This window comes from Bos mutus, chromosome 11, assembly GCF_027580195.1.
Source record: "Bos mutus isolate GX-2022 chromosome 11, NWIPB_WYAK_1.1, whole genome shotgun sequence".
NCBI classification, from domain to species: domain Eukaryota; kingdom Metazoa; phylum Chordata; class Mammalia; order Artiodactyla; family Bovidae; genus Bos; species Bos mutus.
In genome coordinates this window covers 10,352,463-10,371,817 of record NC_091627.1, presented here as the reverse complement: position 1 = coordinate 10,371,817, position 19,355 = coordinate 10,352,463, and the positions used below count along the sequence as shown (strand labels likewise).

Here is a 19,355-nt window from a genome sequence, read left to right as displayed (position 1 = left end):
TGAACTGTTGTCTCACTGATCCTTGGTTGCTCAGTCAAATACATTTCCAGAAGATGAAGATTTGTCACAGGTCACAAGTGCTAACAACTGTAAAGTCTACTTTTAAAGAATCATTCCCAAAGTGATGGAGCAGTGATATGTTTGAGAATAAGGATTTAGTTTATTTCACAGTTTCCCCAAAGTGACTTCTTAGACATCTAAGGTTTTTTTTTTTAATTGGACTGTGCCAGGTCTTAGTTGCAGCATACGAGATCTAGTTCCCTGCTGCTGCTGCTAAGTCGCTTCAGTCGTGTCCGACTCCGTGCGACCCCATAGACGGCAGCCCACGAGGCTCCCCCGTCCCTGGGATTCTCCAGGCAAGAACACTGGAGTGGGTTGCCATTTTCTTCTCCAACGCATGAAAGTGAAAAAGTGAAAGTGAAGACGCTCAGTCGTATCTGACTCTTAGCGACACCATGGACTGCAGCCTACCAGGCTCCTCCGTCCATGGGATTTTCCAGGCAAGAGTACTAGAGTGGGGTGCCATTGCCTTCTCTGCTAGTTCCCTGACCAGGGATCAAACTTGGGCCTCCTGCATTGGGAGCTCAGAATCTTAGCCACTGGGCCACCAGGGAAGTCCCGACATCTTAGTTTTTGTTTTTTAAAGTCAAATCAGTCATGTGATGGTCCATCTCAAAATATATACTTTGTCCTTAACATGCAAATGGACTAGGTAAGGAAACGGGTAAATTGAGAGAAAACATGGGTCCATCTAGTTTGGTGGTAAATTACCTATTTATAGGCAATATATTCAGCCAGAGTTTAGAGCAGATGATTAGTGAAGGCAGGCATGGCTGGAAAGCCTCAGAGAGGCAAGGTCTTAGATAGCTATGAAGGATAACCTTGCTGGGCATTATTCTTCAATTTCCCTGCTCTACTGCCATGAAACCTAGACTTCTCTAATCTCTCACAGAGTTAACCTCTTTTTATTAAGTGCTTGGTTATTTTCATCAATTTACAGTTTGCCTGTCAAAGCCTTGTGATTTTTATTCCGATGTTGTTGTGTTAGTCGCTCAGTTGTGTCCAACTGTTTGCAACCCTATGGACTGTAGCCGGCTAGGTTGCTCTGTCCATGGAATTCTCCAGGCAAGAATATTGGAGTGGGTAGCCATTCCCTTCTCTAGGGAATCTTCCGACCCAGGGCTTGAACTCCAGGTCTCCTGCATTGCAGGCATTTACTGAGTCACCAGTGAAGCCCTCGATTGAATGATATATATATATATACACACATTTTTTGGGGGGCAGTGTCTCATAGGGTGGGCTTTGTAGTCACACAGATCAAGATTTGAATCCAAGGTCTAATACCGACTGACTTGGAGGTCTTGTGTAAGTTTCTTACCCTCTTTCAGTCTGTTTCCTTATATTTAATAATAATTTCACCTAGATTGGCCTGTTGTGAGATTGAAATAAGATGAAGTAAGAACACGGAGCACAATGTCCCACTCAGAGAGACTGCATGAAAATGGCATCTGCTGTGATGATCACTGTATTGGTAGAGGCGATGGTGTGATGGTATTGTTAATATGAGCCAAACTCATGGAAAGAGATGAATATGACAGAGTGCCCCTACTTGGTTTTCACCACTTTTTCACTGTTAACTTTACATGAATGTACACTCACCAAAAGTAAATTACATTTCCTTTGACTTTTTGATAATCACTGTCTTGGAAACAGCAAAGATGGATTTAGGTACTTAAAGAGGTTCTGTTCTATTATCTGTGAAGGCACCAACCATGTGACTCAGATTGTTGAGTGAGACAAGGCAACATCCCACGTGAGAAACTTGCAAAAACACAGTAGACTTTGGGGGTATTCAAAATTAGTTGACACTGTTTATTGGGGCTTGGAAACCAATCTAAAAGAATTTATGCTTTAAATCAATGGTGGTTGTCAATGAGTCTGTGAGGGAATCTTTGCTAGGACCCCCTGGCTTTTACTGCAACTCATATTCACAATAACAAAAAGGGAAACCTCCCAAGCAGAAGGTCAATCTAATCCAACCACTTAATGCAGAATTATGGCATCAAGTTTCCACATCACTGAATGGCCATGGGTTTAGAGGTGTGTGTCATAAAATAGCTGCGGGTGTGAGACATTTAACAAGTTGTTTTACTCCTAATTGCTGGCATTTGCTTAACTGTTTTCTTAATTCTAATTTATGTTTTTATGTTCCCGTTTGTTTACGTAGCCCATACATCCCATTTGCCTTTATTTGCGTAAGTGTTTCTTTAATTTTATTTACATTCTTATATATGTTGCTTTGCTTACATAACTCATTGCTTGGAGAGGGCTAGAAATAACCATAAATCCCCATTGCTAATTAGCCTCATCCTCATGACTGATTAGTCAAGATTATGAGCCTAGAAGGAAGGCAGGGAGGAGGCCTGATAGTGAGTCACAGGATCATTGAATTTTAGAGGTGGAAGGAATTTAGAGCTGAAGGTATCTTTCAGATAGAATTCTGTGGTTTTACATCTTCATCTTTGGAGAATTATGGAAGATTGGCTGCTTGCTCTTGCTCCTTAATGCAAAAATATATAAGGATGTGGTGACAGTTTTGAAAAACACGATAAGAATAAAGAGAAAGTCCAATCAAGGATGACTATAAGTAAACCATAATGGGGGCTTAAAAGAAGAATCAGAAACTTGACACATAAATGGGCTACAGAGGAGCTGGGAATATTAATGAACATAAGGGGGCTTGTTCTTTGGAAGTAAGAGGCAGAGTGGATTGTTTGGAACGCCCTCTCCAGCAGCTGTGCAGTTTGTAAAGATTTTAGCTTGCCTTACTGTAACGTTAGCTATTAGCTTTGCAGTGGGGAGTATTTAAAAGTACACACAACATACGAAGGAAAGAACCTGGAACCGAGTAGCCTGCTTCATTCCAAGAATCCATCTGGCATGTAAAGAACTGCTTGTCCTACATTAAACCCTGCAGAGTAAGAACCATTTTTCATACCTCACACCCCTATTTTTGGTTTCAGGTAAGGCAGCTTACTGAGTTTGGCGATGAAACAAGAGGACTTTTCAGAACCACCTAACCGAAGGAAGGGCCCATCGAGGGTGAGCTCCATGGATCTAAAATGGGGAAAATATGACGAAGCTCTGTTAGGGAAATTAGGTTAAGAGAAAGCTCAAGCGTCCATAAGAGCTGGAAGTCTAGACCCCCAAGTAATGTGAGCATTTAGTCGTTTGTAGGCAGAGTACAATAGAAGAAAAAGTGCTATATATATGACAATCTGTGGCTGGAGTCACCGACATTAAATGACTCATGGTGGTGGGGTAAATTGATAAGTAGAATCCAGTCTACACTGAAATAAATATTCTTTATAATAAAAAGTTCATTTTGCAGTTTAGTCTATCTGGAGGTAGCGAAAAGCAGATCTGCTGAAGGACTCCCTGGATTACCAGGAATTGCACAGTGTATGAAAGGTTGTAAACTTACATTAGTCCTGGATATCAAACCCTTCCGCTCCTCCCGAATCCACTTTCCTCTGACACATTTTCATGTGCTCCTCTTTCAAGAAAAGTGTATATCACTCAGATCCGCTGAGTTCAGGCATCAAGCATGCAGGACAAGGGACTTCTACCTTACCTGGTCACCTCCTGAGGGACAGCGCAAGGCCAGAGCGATGGAACCAACTCAGAGCAGTGCCCTCTCGGTTGCTATGGTGATCGCGGGGTGGGCGGGGTCACCATCCGCGGCGTCCCCGCCTCTCTGCCCAGGACTTTTCGAACGCTCCAATAAGGATATCCCTTTCTTGCCTCCGTCCCGCCCCTTTCGGCTCCGAGTGCGATTCGATTGGCCTGGGACGGGCGGCCGGGTACCCTGAGGATACCACCTCCCGACGGGAAGAGCGGGAAAGTGTACCAGGCGCTGTCCGAGGCGTGAAGCTCAGGGCGCTGCGGGGAAGCACATGGTTGGCCTTGGAGCGAGTTGCCTAGTGTCCCGTACACAACTCTTGGCACCTATGATTGCTAACACTAGGGAGCAGAAATCAAGGTGCGGGAACGACGTCTGCGGGCCGGCCTATCCCGGGGGCCAGGACGCGATGAGGCTTGAGGGGTCCGGTGGCGCTCTCTTGGGGGGAGGGGGCTCGGAGGCCAGAGGGGCCGGACCGAAGCCCGGGGGCGGTGCCAGTGGCGGCGGCGGGAGGCGCAGGACCCAATGAGAGCGCGCACCGCCCCCGGGGGCGGGGCGTGCGGAGCGCTCTCCCGCCCTCCTCTCGCCCCCGCCCCTCCCCCCGGGCGTCCGGGGCCGCAGTGAGTGAGTGGCACTGGCAGCCTGTCAATCCCTCAGCCGAACGGCCTTCGAGCCCCGTCCGCGGCGGCTGCTAGCAGGGTGCGCGGCTCTGGCTGTGGCGGCGGCGACTTCTCCCGCCCCATCAATCTGCTGTCCGCCCGGCGCGCGGCCCGCCGGGGCTCTCCATCGGGCTTCGTGCCCCCGCCGCGCCGGCCCGCTAGCTCCCAAACTTTCCTCCTCCGCCCCTCTAGCTCCTCTCCGCCGGCCCGCCCGCCGGCCCTCCTCCGCCGCCGCCCGCCAGCCCGCCGCCGCCGCTCCCTCCCCCGGGGCCGCCGGGGTTCGGATCCCGCCCGGCCGAGGCGGCGGCGGCGGGCGGCGGCGGCGGCGGCGCGCGAGGGAGGGGAGTGCGCAGGCTGGCGCGGGGGGCGGCGGGCGTCCCGGCAACTCGGCCGGCACTGAGGAGCAAGTTGCGCGGGGCTACCCCGCGGGGCGCGCGGCGGCGAGGAGGCGGCGCGGCGGCCGCGTGAGGGCAGCGGGCGCCGCTGCGTCCGCCTCCGCCACCACCGCGGAGCCCGGCGCTTCCGCCCGCCGCTTCTCCTCAGCCTCGGCGGCGGCGGAAGCCAGAGCCGGGCGCCCGTCCGCACTGCCTCAGCCGCGGGCCCAGCCGGCCGGGCCGCCCCCTCCCCGCGCGGGCGGGGAGCGCGCGGCCGCCCCCCTCCCCCCCCCTCTTCTCTCCTCCTCGTCGCCGCCGCCGCCGCCGCCGCCTCAGCCTTCGCCTCAGCCGCCGCCGCCGCCCGCTCCCGCCCGCGCGCGGCGGGATGGACGATCAATCCAGGATGCTGCAGACTCTGGCCGGGGTAAACCTGGCCGGCCACTCGGTGCAGGGGGGCATGGCCCTGCCGCCTCCCCCTCACGGCCACGAAGGGGCGGACGGCGACGGCAGGAAGCAGGACATCGGCGACATCCTCCACCAGATCATGACCATCACCGACCAGAGCTTGGACGAGGCGCAAGCAAAGTTGGTGTCGTCTCATTAAGCATCTTTTGTGTGTGTGCGGGAGCCGGGCCCGCGGCAGAGTCCGGCCCGGGTGGTGCCCGGGCCAGGGCCTCAGCCCCGGGCGGGGAACTTTCTCCGAAAAGAGGCCTCGGGCCCCGGCCTCTGGGGAACTTGCCCCGCGTCCCTCGACGCGGGCAGGAGTCGCCAAAGTTGCTCTCGGGGCGCGGGACGGACTTGGTGCCGCGTGGATTTCGTGGGTTTCTCTCACCCCACCTCCCCGCGTCCGGCCCTCTGGCAGCCCGGCCCCCTCGCACCGATTCAAACCTCCCGCCCGGACCCGGCTGCACGCCGCCGCCAGCGGGCCCCGGGCCGCACTTGAGGGAAGTGCAACTTTCTCCTCGGCCCGGACTCCGGGCACCCCGGCTCCGCTCGGCCGCTGGACGACCTCGCTGTGCGGGAGGCAGCCCCAGCCCGGGCGCGGGGCTCTGGGCGGTTCCCCGGCGGGTCCGGGCGCGGGCGGCCAAGTTATCGGGAAGGGAGGGCCGCCTCGCAAACTTTGCCGAGCTGTCACCGCCCGCTGGCCGCAGTCGGCCGGCCGCCCGCGCCGCGCCCGCTGCCCCGGCGGAGGGCGGACGCGGGAGCCCCTCCATGCCGTCTTCTCCCCTGAGTCGCCGCCGTCTGCCCCCGGATCGCGGCTCCCCGCACGGGTTCGCGCCCCGCGGTCGCCGAGGCTGCTGCCCGCCGGGCAGATGGGTAGCGCTGCGTTCGGGCTGGAGCTGTAGCCGCCAGAGCTTGCCGGTTGTCGCTAACTAGTCAACTTGAGTTTTCTGTTGATTTGACGGGGTTCAAAAGAGCCTTCCAAAAGAGGGGGCCGAAATTAAATCTTGGATCTAACTTAAGGAAGGCGCCATATTATTCCATAGGTGATGCTAATACCTTTGTGTTTTGCTATTTATTTTTTAGGAAACATGCCCTGAACTGTCACAGAATGAAACCCGCGCTCTTCAGTGTCCTGTGTGAGATCAAAGAGAAAACAGGTAAGACGCTGCGCCCCGCGGTGGGCCTGGAGACCCCCGAGGTGGGGTCCGAGCTACTCCTTCGACTCTCCAGTTGAAAGCTGCTGCTTTTGGGCACCGCCATCTTTGATCATTCTTTCCTTCCCACCTCCTGATCTTGAGAAAAAACTGCAATAAATCTGGAGTCGATTTCTGAATTCCGCTCCTGGTGTAAAATGAAGTGTAGAGTGGACGGGGCAGGGTCGCAGTCCCCAGGCGGCCACCTCTGGCTGCAGGCGGGGAGGGGGCCGGGAGCGCCAGCCACCCTTTCCTGCTCCTTTCGCCTTGTTTGTGTGTCAGTTTTTAAAAGGAGCCACGGGGACCGACTCCCGCGGAGAAGCATATCCCGAACTTTGTTTTACTTAGCCTTAAGCTTCATTTCCACAGATAGAAGAATAGATGCAATTGCACAGACCCGAGGAGTATGTTTGAATTAGTATTTTAGTTCAGAATACTACTTTTAAGAAGCTGGAAAGGTAATGATGTGTTTAGGTGCATACAATGTATTATATCTATTAACTACTTTTATTAAATTTTATGCTTGAAGTCATTACATTGTAAACATACTTAATATATTTTATTAAGTAGAGAAAGGTCCACAGGTGCAGGTTGAACAATTTTTGAGGTATTCAGGGCAGGGAATATATGAGAAGACAGCTTTTGCAGAAGTGCTGGAATGAAAACTACAAGTATATATTAGACAAATTTCTGACATTCATCTCAATTTAGTTTCCTTGTTAGACTTTTTAAAAACTGAAGATATTTTAGTCTTGAGGTGATGGTAGTGTCTCAACTAGAATTTGAGGTTTAATTTAGATTTTTTATTTCGTTTGAGGCATTATCTTCCCTGTATATGGCAAACAAATGCATTAAACAGGCTTTACTGTTTATTTGTGTGTGTGTTTGTTGGGTATACAGTATTATAAAGTTGCTGTTTTTTAAGTTGGCAAAGAATAGAAGAGAAAGTTAAAGTCCAAAGTATAGGAATATTTAAGTGAAGGTATTTAAAAGGTTAAATGTGATTGTGTTTAAACTGAATGTACAAATAATAGTGCACTGTATATAATTGTTAGTTGGTAGGAGAGTGGTCCTTCTTTTCAACAGATTTTTCACCATGCAATTCTGTTCTAATCCTAAAAGTAATCAATAAAAGATGAAGGGTTATTGCTGTCTATTAAAATATATGCTAAAACCATAATTAACAGCAAATATTGAGAGCCTGAAAGACTACTTTTCCTGCTTTTCATTCACATAATGTGCGTGATTTCTTTATGTCAAGTGAGTGTTTTTAAGATATATTTTAATTTTGAAAACCACAGTCACTTTAAAATGACTAACTTTTACTCTGTGTTGGTTTTTAGCTACCTTTAGAAAGCATTGTGATTTAAAATGGTAGATAATTTTGATCTGACTATAAAATAAGACATCAAGCATTAAATCTTGAGATTCTTAGTTTAGAAGCCTAAAAGTGCGTAATTCTCAGTAAATTATGTTGCTTAATGTCCAAGGGTTTTCTTGCTATCAGGGCTCCACTTCAGTTTCTGCTGACAGCTAAGCACTGGGGTATTGACTATGTTGTGAATATTAAGATTGATTCAACTTTATATAGCATTATATTACTAGAGAGAGGGGATTGATATCCCTTCCTTCTCACCCCCTTATCATGATTCTTTTTTTTTTTTGCCTTTTTAAAAGTTTTGGCCTAGCTAGTTTGAGAATCAAACCTAGCAAACTGCTTTTCTTGTTTAGACATTTAGCAGCAAGCAGAATTCAATTAGGAAGCATAAGTCCTCTAGTTGCTTATTTGCACAAGACTTAGTTACACCATTCTGAAAGGAAAGTGTAGTCAACCTCATGTCAAAGGTGAGTTACAAAAAAGAAACAAGTCTTTTCAGAGTCTGGGATTACTGGCAGAGAGAGCCTTGGTAGGGCACTTGTCTGTTTAAGAAGCAAGAGGTAGCTGACAAAAGAAATTTTTGTGTTTTGAAAATTGTTTCTGAGGCTTTCAGAGATAACTTGTAAATTAGATTCTCTTTTTGTACTTTGGCCAGCCGATCCAAGTTTGCACGTTATCTCTTTTGTAAAAAGCCAACGGCCGACAAAGAGTAAAGGCGGCTGTCTGGGCTGAGGCATCTTCCTGCCAGCCTCTCTAAGCTCGAGAGGGACGGGATTTAAGTACCGAATGATTGATGGGGGTGAAGCTCTTTCTCTCCTCTCTTTTCTCCCCTACTACCAGAGCTCCACCTCATTCTCCAAAACTACTCTTAGAAGGAGACAGGGACGTTGGACTCAGAATCCTTGATTTGAAATAAAACAGCTGTGTAGACATTAGTGTTACCAAGCAAAGAAATTGGGGCAGCAAATTCCAGGCCTCCCCCCCTCCCCTATCTGTTCCCATAGTCATGCTTTGGAAACATCATGAGCTTATAAAATAAGCACTGTAGATTATAATGTATATCATGTAATGCTTTTTAAAGGAAATCATTTTATTAAATCTAATAACATAGTAGCCAAAGATTAATTCTCTATAACCTTAGAGAAAGTTTACCTAGTTATTTGTAATAGAAACTGGGAATACTATGTGATGACTCTATTCTGCATAATAGAGGGGTAGGGGGTTGACTAGTGGGGAGATGGGGGGTAAAGCTGTCATTTCAGTGGATAATGTCATTTTGGTTGTGCTTTTTTAAAAATAAGACAAAATCATTTTTTAAAAAATCCATATATTTGCAGATCTGCCAGTAGCTTTTGAGGTTTCTGATCAGGCAATAAACACTGCCAGTTCTCATGCACATGAGGGGTTTAGTTTGAAAAACATCTTTTTTCCCCTTCTACCAAATATGAAAAGGTATTTTCCCCTTCTGACAGATAAATGGATAATCTACCACAATTATATTTTTTTTCTTGTTCAAAGGTAGGGAAAGTATACCATGAGATGCTTGCTTTTTCTTGAAAATGTGTTCTTTTATAAAATTTATCATTCAGTTATTTTTGGACGGAAATATCTGTTGAATTGTGATAGCTGCACATTTTGAAAGCAACTTAAAGTTACACGCTTTAAAACAAGATATTTGCCCATTTTAAACTAAGTAAGTGACCAGTGAGATAATTGTTAAGATTTCTTTTTTAGCCACATTTTACCATCTGTCTTTTATTAAGTATCCATGATACTATGAGGTCTCCTTATTTACATAGTTCTTTGGGGACGTTCCCTCAAATCTTTTTGGCCACCTTAATCTTGATTTTTGAAGTACTTTGTGAGAGGATTCCATTCTCATAAATCTCTCTTCTTTCCGAAGCCCTTAATTATGAAAGTTGGAATAAAGGAAAAATGGCTCTTTTTGAGAAAAAAAAATGTATTTAAAAATATTTTAAAATGAAAATTCAACACTCTAGTATATAATCAGAGTCATATTGTTAAAAAATGTTGTGTATTAGGGAAAAAAATCAGCATAACCTTTTCCTTTCTAAATGGTAGGTTAAAATACTCCATGTTGATAGCTGCCAACCAAACTCTGATTTATTGCCACCACAAACCCTAAATAGCGTTCATTTACTAGTAATGTCTAATGGCATACATGATGGTTTGCCAGATTTGTGGCCTTTGTGAGGCTTATAAGCAGGACTGACTTGGGAAGATCATAAAACTTAATGAACTTCTCTACTGCAGGAGGTGTCCGCAGGGGAAGAGAAAGGCCTGCTTGCCTGGTTGGGCTGGTTGAAGTATTTTTTATGTTTAAAGAGAAGAAAATTACTATTAAAAATGCTTTGCTTTTAAAGGAACCCTCCCTAGAAAGAGTCGTAAGGATTTTACTTTTCAAAACTGGATCAAGAAGGTAGCTTGTGAGTTTTTATATGCATTTAGAATATGATATATATGATTAAACCTTTTATCTTTACTGCTGTAAGTGGGAGTAGCTTTCAGAGAGATAAGGCAGTACTGTCAGTCAGCACCTCTACTTCTGACCCTAAGGGTTTAGAGACTCATGGCATCTTTTTCTGGTCTGTTTTCTTTCTTTTTTTAATGCTTCAATATAAAAATGTGTTCATTTTTCTTTTTACAGTGCCAGGTAATTCTTCAATTCCTAGTGTATAAAATCCAAATATTCCACCAAGTGAAATTTTAACAAGAAAGGTGAAAATTGTTGTATGTGAGTCTAAATGTTATATATAATATATATTGTGTATTCTTTTAAGTTGTTCTTGCAGTACTTCGAATATAGTTATCATTGTTTGTTCCAGAGTTTTAAAAACAAATGCTCTGTTTGATACATGATTCATTTCTGTGTTTTTGTGAACTATTTTCTAGTTTTAAAAAGCTTTTTATTGTGGAGAACTTCAAATGTAAAAATATAGATAAAGAGAAACTTGAATCCCCATGAACTCATTGCCTTTCTTCAGCAGTTACCAACACTTGGCCAATCTTGTGTTCTCTGTAACTCCCACCCTTTCACAATTATTTTGAGGCAAATTTTAAAGGACTTTTAATGTTTTAAATTTTTTATCAGTTTTAGACATTATGGCTTATTTACATTGGAAATATTCAATGATTAAACAGGAAAAATTACAAAATCAGTGTATCCTGGAAATGTCATAAATTTTGTTGCTTTATTGCAAATTTTACCTTGTGTAATTTAAGAATATTTTTTATTTTTATAGATTTGCTTAACTTACTGGAGCTTTTTATGGAAGTTTTGAGGAAGGATGTAAAAGAGTGATGTTTCTCTAACTTTCTAAATGTAATACATTCATAGAAAACGTAGAAAAAAAAATCTTACTTCTCTGCTGGTTTGGAACTTCATGATCTAAAATATCAAGCAGGTATTATTTTAAAAGTATGGACCTGTCTTCCATACCTTTTTTTCCTCTTCCCAATAAAAGAATATTAAACCCTCTTGTCAATACTAACTTGATCTGTGCAAGTAATTCTTTTCATGCCTCAGTTTTAGTGGACTTCATTTTATTATAGATCTATGTAGTTTTGGTTTTTATTTGGGACTTTACTATGTTATTATGCTAATTTACATAATTTTAATCCAAATCAGAAGTATATTAATACAGTGGCAAAGGAAGCCTTGCCTTGCCTCAAAGAGCACATTGGTTCTTTGACTTTCATAAAAATTTTCTGGGTATATCTTTCATGTTAGGATCCTTTTCCTTTTAACTAATTTTGCTTGTACTTTCAGATTTCTGTTTACAACTTTTGTAAATAGCTACTTCCAAGACCTTTAGCATCTTATTTGGATTATGTGTGTTTTGATATTTTATGTTGGCATTGTATAGGATGAAGTTATATGAAGTATGGCTATGAAGAATGAAAACGCAATTCATGAACCACACCCTAAATCATTCGTTTTATTTTGTACTCATACCATTGAGATGTTTCAGAGTACCTAACAGATCAGTACCAAACACATTATGCTAAATAAGGATTTTTATACTATTCTCCCTCTATTTATGTACATGTGAACAACTTTAGGCATTTATTTTCTCAGTATTGACATTATGAGAATTATGTTTTATTAGTTTTCTCAGCAGGCTTGTGTTTTAGCCATTTATCAGTGGGATCAGCATGATTTAGGTAGTAACAGACTAACAATGCTTGTACACTCCCTCCCATGTTGACCTTTTCAAACATTTGCTCTACTTCAGTAGGCCATTTGAGTCTTTACATATGAAGAGAGTAAATAATTTATATCACTGTGTAGTGTGAATTGGTCAAAGTTTTTTTAGATCTATCTAGCTAAAAAGGTTTTTTACAAAGTTGTAGAAGTTAATCAAACACACAAATTGCTATCAGAGCTCCCTGTTAGTGTTACATTTAGCAAATAAATTAGTAGGAAATGCTTGAATGAGCCACTGAAAAAAACAAACCATCTTTTTATGCCTTTAGACATAGAACATATTTGAAAATAAATTTCATTAATCTTCAACTCTTGGTTCTAATTACCCCCTTTGTAGGCAGAATAGTAACCAGAATCTCTTCTTTATTGTTATTTTGAAAATAGAAGTATTCCATAAACATATACACATACAATAAATATAAGATGTTTGTAGTTTTTGATGGTTAATGGTAGTTTGCTTTGGTACTAAATTTGAGTGTATGTCTAGTAAAAATATTGGTGTGATAGAATGTGTTAAGTTGAATTGGCTTGGCATTTTTTTTTTTACTTTTGACTAACATGATAGTAACTCATTTGGACTGAGAACAGTTAAAAGTAATTATGGATAAAAATAATTGTTAAAAGTTTCTTACTTGTTTTCTTCAAGTTAAGTGCTTTAGAAATGTTAAGCTGTTTTGAACAATAACCCTTTTTGTGTGATCATATTAATGAGAACTTGGTATACAATGTAATCCTTTTAATGTTGATGATTCCTCACAATGTTTAAACCATTAGTTGGGAGACTCAACATATGTTAATGGCAAAATGATTTTTTTTGTTTATTTTGTTTTATGTGATACATAAGTTTTCAAAGCATGTTTCTTAGGCATCAGAGTCCAGCAGGTGGCTTTTTACATTAAAAAAATTCATAAATTTTAAAATCCCATAAAATTTTATTTCAAATTCAAATTAACTAATTGAGAATGTCAACATTTCCACTGTCTCTATATTAACATTTATAATAGAACAAATGGTTGCATATAGAAATTATCTGCAACATAATCTAAATTAAGATTCTAAACAGGCATTACAGATGCTGGTAACTTTGGCAATTATCATTTTGTTTGGTGAACAGTAGTAAAACAGTGTGCGGTAAAAGTGTTTAGAGAGAGAGGATAAATAAATTGAACAGTTTTGCAATGCAAAGTGGTTTGTGGTGTTTTTGAGGATTTCTTGGCTCTCTCTTAACTGCTATTGTGAGCCTGGAGCAGATTTCCCCATTGCTAATGCCCTAGAAGTATTAATTCACTTTGATATGCTAATTAGAGGGCATTATGCAAGAAATGAGATTAAGTGGCAGCATGAAGCCATTTGCCTGTCAGTAAATTGAGAGCTTTAGCATCAGGAGGAGCTTTGTTTTTTTTTTTTTTAAGTTTCTCTTGGTTTTGCATATAAATAAAATTGATTGAAAGGTCTAGAGAAGCTTCTAGAACATTGGTAGATTCCTCCCCCTATGGTTATTTAAATGTAATGTTACATAACTTTTCTGAATATTAATTGATCTAACTGGAGATAAATATGAAGTTTTCATCATGTTCCCTATACATGGACGTATACTAAGAATTTTGCATCATCTAGTCTTTTTTCCTAGAGCCCAGTTTCAGAATATGGCTAGTGAATTCTTTTCAGAAGTGTAAACTTGGTGTGTGCTTGTGTGTCTTCACCAGTGTCTTCACTAAACTGAACTTCACAAGAATATTTTCTTCATAGGAAAAAATGAAGAAGTTGTTGAATTGGGCTTCAGGAGACTATATTAAATGAGCATTAAGACTCTCACTTAAATACCTAATTCTAGTTGCTGGGAGGCATTAGAATTAGTGGTTAAATTCTGCCCTTTACACAACCTGTGGAATTTACATTTCAGCATGTATCTGTTGTTTTAAGATTACCATATTATTTGATTTTCATGTTGAAGATGGTGTTTCATACTTGATTCTGCTTTTGCATTTGCGATTTAAGCCAGGCCTTTGATTTTCTCTCTATAAAACCATTATGTGATTTCCTACATTTTGTAGGGAAATGGATGAGTGAATGCAGGAATAGGAATGATGGATTGGGAGGAGGACAGAACTTTGGGCCTGTGAAAAAAATTAAGGTTTCCTCAAACATGGAACTTCTACCTGTATAAACCATGCTGAGGATAGAATTTCTAAACCTAGGCTTAACTGCAGTCTGAGGTGTGGTTGGACAGGATGGGGTTTGGATCAAGCATTCAGATTGAGGTTTGCTTGAGTGTCTGAATTCCACCACTGTAGCTGTGACTCTAGACCCAACAAAGCAGAACTTCTCTTCAGAGCCATATGGATTATTTAGTCACTGCAGCTGCCATGCATACATGCTACTAAGGCTGGCTTCTTTTCGTGTGCATGTGTGGTGCTTGTTAATGTTAATGGGAGTCAGGAATGTGCACACAGACAGAGGGATGAGAGTCTCTCCTGAGACAAGAGTCTCTGATTGCATTTCTCAGTGAAGAGGACTTAGTGTACCTGCACATTAACTGCTCTTCTAAATGGAAAACTTGGTGACTTTAAATTCTCATTCCCTTCTCAGACTCCCTGAACTAGTTAAACCAGTGAATCCTCATTAGTTTCTGATTACTTGCAGAATTTCATTTAAAACATGTGAAGTTAGTTTTGATTGAAATGGGAACAAAAAGCTTTTGAAATTGCATATTATTGTTTTTTGAACAAAAGGTTTCTACTGGCTTTCAGATGTACTAAGCTTTTGTAAATAGGAATTTATAGTGAAATGGGAGGAGTTTTTGACATTCCACTTGAGTGGCATTGATAGGGGAAAAAAATCACAGCATTAAAAAAATATACATGTGTGAAATGGCAAGTTCATATGTGTGTATTATGTAGAAACTGTTACTATCCAAGTGCCCTCAAATGAGGAAGAATTGACTTAGATGGTCTCATAAGTTTCTTTCTTTATCCTCTTTTCTTTAAAAAAAAAAAAAAAAAACCTAAGGATGAAGGTAGTTGGAATTCATAGTCAGATATATCATTTTCAACTTGGAATAGGGAGTAGAACAGGAAATTGATTTTATATTTATTATGAAAGCAAGAATTCTGCCACCGACTGACAGCCATCCATGTTTTAGTTTTGTGATAATTGTTCACAGACATTACTCTGCAGTTGGCCCAGATTATTTATAATGTTGATTGGGAGTGTTTGTCCATTAAAAGGTGTGTGTATAATGAATATCTTTAATTAAACCAAGTAATAATGGAATATTCTACATTGGATTTTGGGTCGAGGATTAACTGTCAGTACTGGTAAGACCAAGTTACAATAGATTGTGCAATGATTCCTTTGGCTTCATGGATGTATTTATTACCATTTTTGAACAAATTATACTAACATGAAAAGTTGTGTTTGAAATGATTGTGTGCTAGATAAGGCGATACATTACAGGAATGGTTGGGTTTATGAAGCTTTATGTAGAGGTTTTCTCAGAAATTATAGCACAGGGCTGTCACTATAAAACCCAGTGATACAGTTGGTAATAACATACAGTGAAGATATTTTTAGATTTTCACTTGTTATTCAAATAAGTGAGAACCCTCCAGTTTTTCTCGTCATATTTCTTCGTTGGAATCAGTAGAGGAAAAAAATGAAGAAAATTCTTTTAACTGTGTACTGGGTGTGGGTGTTTGACTTGTCTGAATTTCCTCCTGCTTACCACTTGTTAGAGCAATGATGTGACAGTGAGGATATTCTTGGGAACTTACTGACTTCTTGGTTCCTAACCTTCTGACTCTGGCCAAATATAGAAACAGAATGCCTGAAAATGAAATGATGGACTCTATAAACATAAATTCTGTGCCATCAATGTGTTATAAGAACTAATTTGATTTACCTGATTTTATGACATTTTTGTGTTTAAGAGAGGAATTATTTCTTCCTTTCAGTATAATCAGTCTAATAATGTACTTTCTAACATTAATTAATTCTTTTTTGATTGATTATTATTATGACTTTTAAATTACCATGATTATGATGTCACTTTTAAATTCCTAATTTATAAAATATTGGCTTGATATCTAATAGTGTTTTCTAGAACCAAACTGTAATCAGTGTGTATACTTTGTTGTAACTTGAAAATTGGGAGTTTAAAGTTTATACTTAATTGAGTGCTATACTGTATGTGAATTATTACATAAATATGAACATTTTTCCAATAAAAAAGTAGCTGTCAACCAGTCTAATGTGAAAAAAAGGATAAGTTGTTCTCATAAAGTTTTCTCTTTCAGTTTTAAATGTTGGAATTTATGGCTAAGCCATAGACATTCTCATTCTCTGAGTTTTAATGTAGCAGACTGGAAAGACAAGGTTCTCCCTTTTGGAAGATTTCATTCATTTAATAATGATATCAGTAAAAATGACTACCATTCACACAGTACCATCTGTGTGCCAGGCATTGTGCTAGATGCTTTTCATGCATTAAAAAAAATTTAAAAATTCACACTTGGAGATATAAAAAGTAGTATACTCTGAGATAAAATTCATACAATGAGGATGATATAATATTTCTTAAATTTGCAGCAACATCTAAGGTAGGTATTTTAACTCACAGTTGTGGATGAGGAAACTGACCCTTGGAGGTTAAGTAATTTGCCCATGGCCCTGTAGCGAGTGACAGCCGAGGTTCTGGTTGCTCCAGAGGTGGCGGCAGAATCTCTCAGCTTGAGCCAAGAAAGTAGTAGAAATGGATGATTCAAAGAGGATGGCAAAACCTGAGCTTAAAAAACCGTGGTCAGGTCCAAAGTGACACTGAGTGGCAGCAGAGCTGTGGTCAGCAGTAGTGTAAATATTTGTAGACAACCATGTTTTACAGACTTCAGTTTAATGGCAAAAATCTGCCCTAAATGCCTCAGTAAATATATGCTGGAGAACAGAAGCCTATTCACTGAAGAAACAATTGACTTTAGCTTCTCTGTTGTTAAAGTGGCCTCTAGTGATGGTGCTGCAGTGACTAGATAGAGCAGAGGAGAATGGCTTCCTCCTGGCTGGTGGGCTGGCAGTTTCACTGGCACTGCCAAATGTACTTCCTATTTGTTGTGCAAGGGAATTGGAACAGTGAGGCATTTATCATATCATCCTCTACTCCTCATGCAAGCAAAAAAAGGAGAAGTTGTCAATGAAAGAAAAAGAACTGTAATCGCACATTTACATATGCTTCTAATTGTTGATTTGGGGATTTTCTATGAATATAGCTTCACAAAACAGATGCTGTTTAAGAAAAGGGGGAACATAATTTTGTGGGCAATGAATTAAGTGTTTTTGTGGCCCTCTCATCCGTAGCTAGGAGCAGTTTGTGGACCGCGTCTGTGAACGCGGCTCATAATTGTTTTTCACACATAAGTTATGCAAATGAGCTTTTATGGCAACTGGCATAACAATTAGCATCCTCCAGCAATATTTTAGCAGGTTAATTGCAAAATTTCTAAATTGTACATCTGACTTGTTAATTAGGCATGACAGAGGTGGTAAAATAGTTATCTTCAGGCAGTGGCAGCCAGGAGCTGCTTGAAATGCAAAGAGCAACGATTGATTGGATTTGAGGGTTACAATTGTGGGAGCACTGCTGTTGTCAAGTGCCGCTGAGCAGCTCTGCTCCATCAGTTGCCTCAGAGCAAGAACCACGTAGTTGCTGCAAGTATCCTGCCATTTACAAATCTGCTTTATTTAACTCTACAACTCTTCCATTCCAACCCATCCAAACTGCTTATTTCATGCAGTTGTTTTGCACTGGGATCATTGAAATGAGACGGCAACACAAAAGAAATTATTTTGTGCCTGAATGTCAGGACCTGGGAAGTTTACTTTCTCTTTTAAAGTACATCTCAGTATTTTTCACTTAAAAAAAAAACAGATACAAATTTCCTGTCTTTATTAAATTGTAAATTTCAGTTCTTTTAGGCTTTAAGTGGGATTATTTGCTTTTAAATGATATGACTCTTAAACATCAGTTCCTTTTGTGCTCCACATGTTCATTGCAGGTAAATACTGTTATCTATATTTCAGTCATGGTTCTTTTTTAGGTGTAGGAGAGGAAAATAATTCAATAGAAGGGGTGCAAGCATGGACAATTTCACTTTGTGGAATTTATAAAATAAAAATCAGCATAGAATATTGTATACCTCTAATTGAATTTGGCTATCTGCAGATATATTTTCAAAAACATTTTTTTCCCAAATTGATTGTATTTAAATTTCTGTGGTCCATTTCATAGTTTTCCTTGGATGGTAACAAGAATTTGGTAAACATAAACATTAGTGAATAGCGTGTGATGGCACATGTGTATCTGATTGTGCCAAAATGAACCATGCCTTTTGTGCTTAAATTAGGCTAATTACATTTTTCTGTGCATATAGAACCTACAAGAACATTGAATATGAAGTTAAGCATGTGTGAAATTTGATGTCCCCTTTGAATTCACATATATTCTCTTGATTAAGCCACATTGTGTTTAATGTTGAGATGTTATATTTTCATTTAAAAAGTAAATGTTCTACATGTGCAGCTGTACAAATATTTTACATTTTCTTGTGACATGTGTGTATGGAGGAAGTGCCATTTATGATATGTTGTCATCAATAATTTTGTCACTGAGAATAAAAGGCTTTAAACTCATCCACCCACTGGAACATTTTATCATATTTATTTTAAGAGATATGAAATTAGTGAACAATTGATCTCTTTATATGTTGGAGATGCAAAATGAATATTTACCATTAATGAAGTGCAACATAAATATCTCAGTACTGATAAATTATACATAGCAATAGTGTGTTCTGTAGAGATATAATAAATAATTTCTTTTTTAAAAAATCTAGAACCTTTAGCTACATTCATTATTGTCTAATTTATAGCCAGTGGAGATATTAAATATTGGTTAACTTTTTAGAGTGATCTATTGAATTTGAAAATATTGTATTTTGAGTAAGAGTGAAACATCGTTCCAAATCATTACATTTACTGATTAAATGCTCACTGATTTTTATCCATCACTGTATCCAACAATTCAAGCAAGAGTTTACTACAGTAATGCTTCAGTGGGTAATATTTGGAGTAGAGTAACCATTTTAATGAGGTTCATTGAGAGAGATTCAGCAGGGAGCATTTCAGGTGTATTATGGCTTTTGTCTTGTCATGATGCACGACTCTATAATGTTAGAGAAAAAGCTACAGAGCCACACTCATCTCAGTTAAGAAATTTTAAAAGCCAAAACGGTAACCAAAAACTACCTTTTGAGTTAAGTCTGTGCAAAATGATAATTACATACAGGCAGCACTGCATGTTTTTAGGAAACTTGACAAGTAAATACCATTTCTGTGGGTTAAATTTCTAT

General features: G+C 40.8%; 1 protein-coding gene across 3 annotated transcripts in view; it reads left to right on the top strand.

The window, feature by feature from the left end:
* The first annotated feature begins 5,013 nt into the window (after positions 1-5,013).
* Positions 5,014-19,355, top strand: part of PBX3 (PBX homeobox 3) — a 226,133-nt gene continuing 211,791 nt past the window's right edge. For 2 of the 3 annotated variants that reach the window (XM_005893043.3, XM_005893041.2), the window contains exons 1-2: positions 5,014-5,300; positions 6,243-6,316. In XM_005893043.3, coding sequence (XP_005893105.2) covers positions 5,101-5,300; positions 6,243-6,316 — 274 coding nt within the window. In that variant the 5' untranslated portion in view covers positions 5,014-5,100. Of the gene's footprint in view, positions 5,301-6,031; positions 6,078-6,242; positions 6,317-19,355 lie in introns of those variants that run through there. The other variant, XM_070378983.1, reaches the window with a different exon arrangement.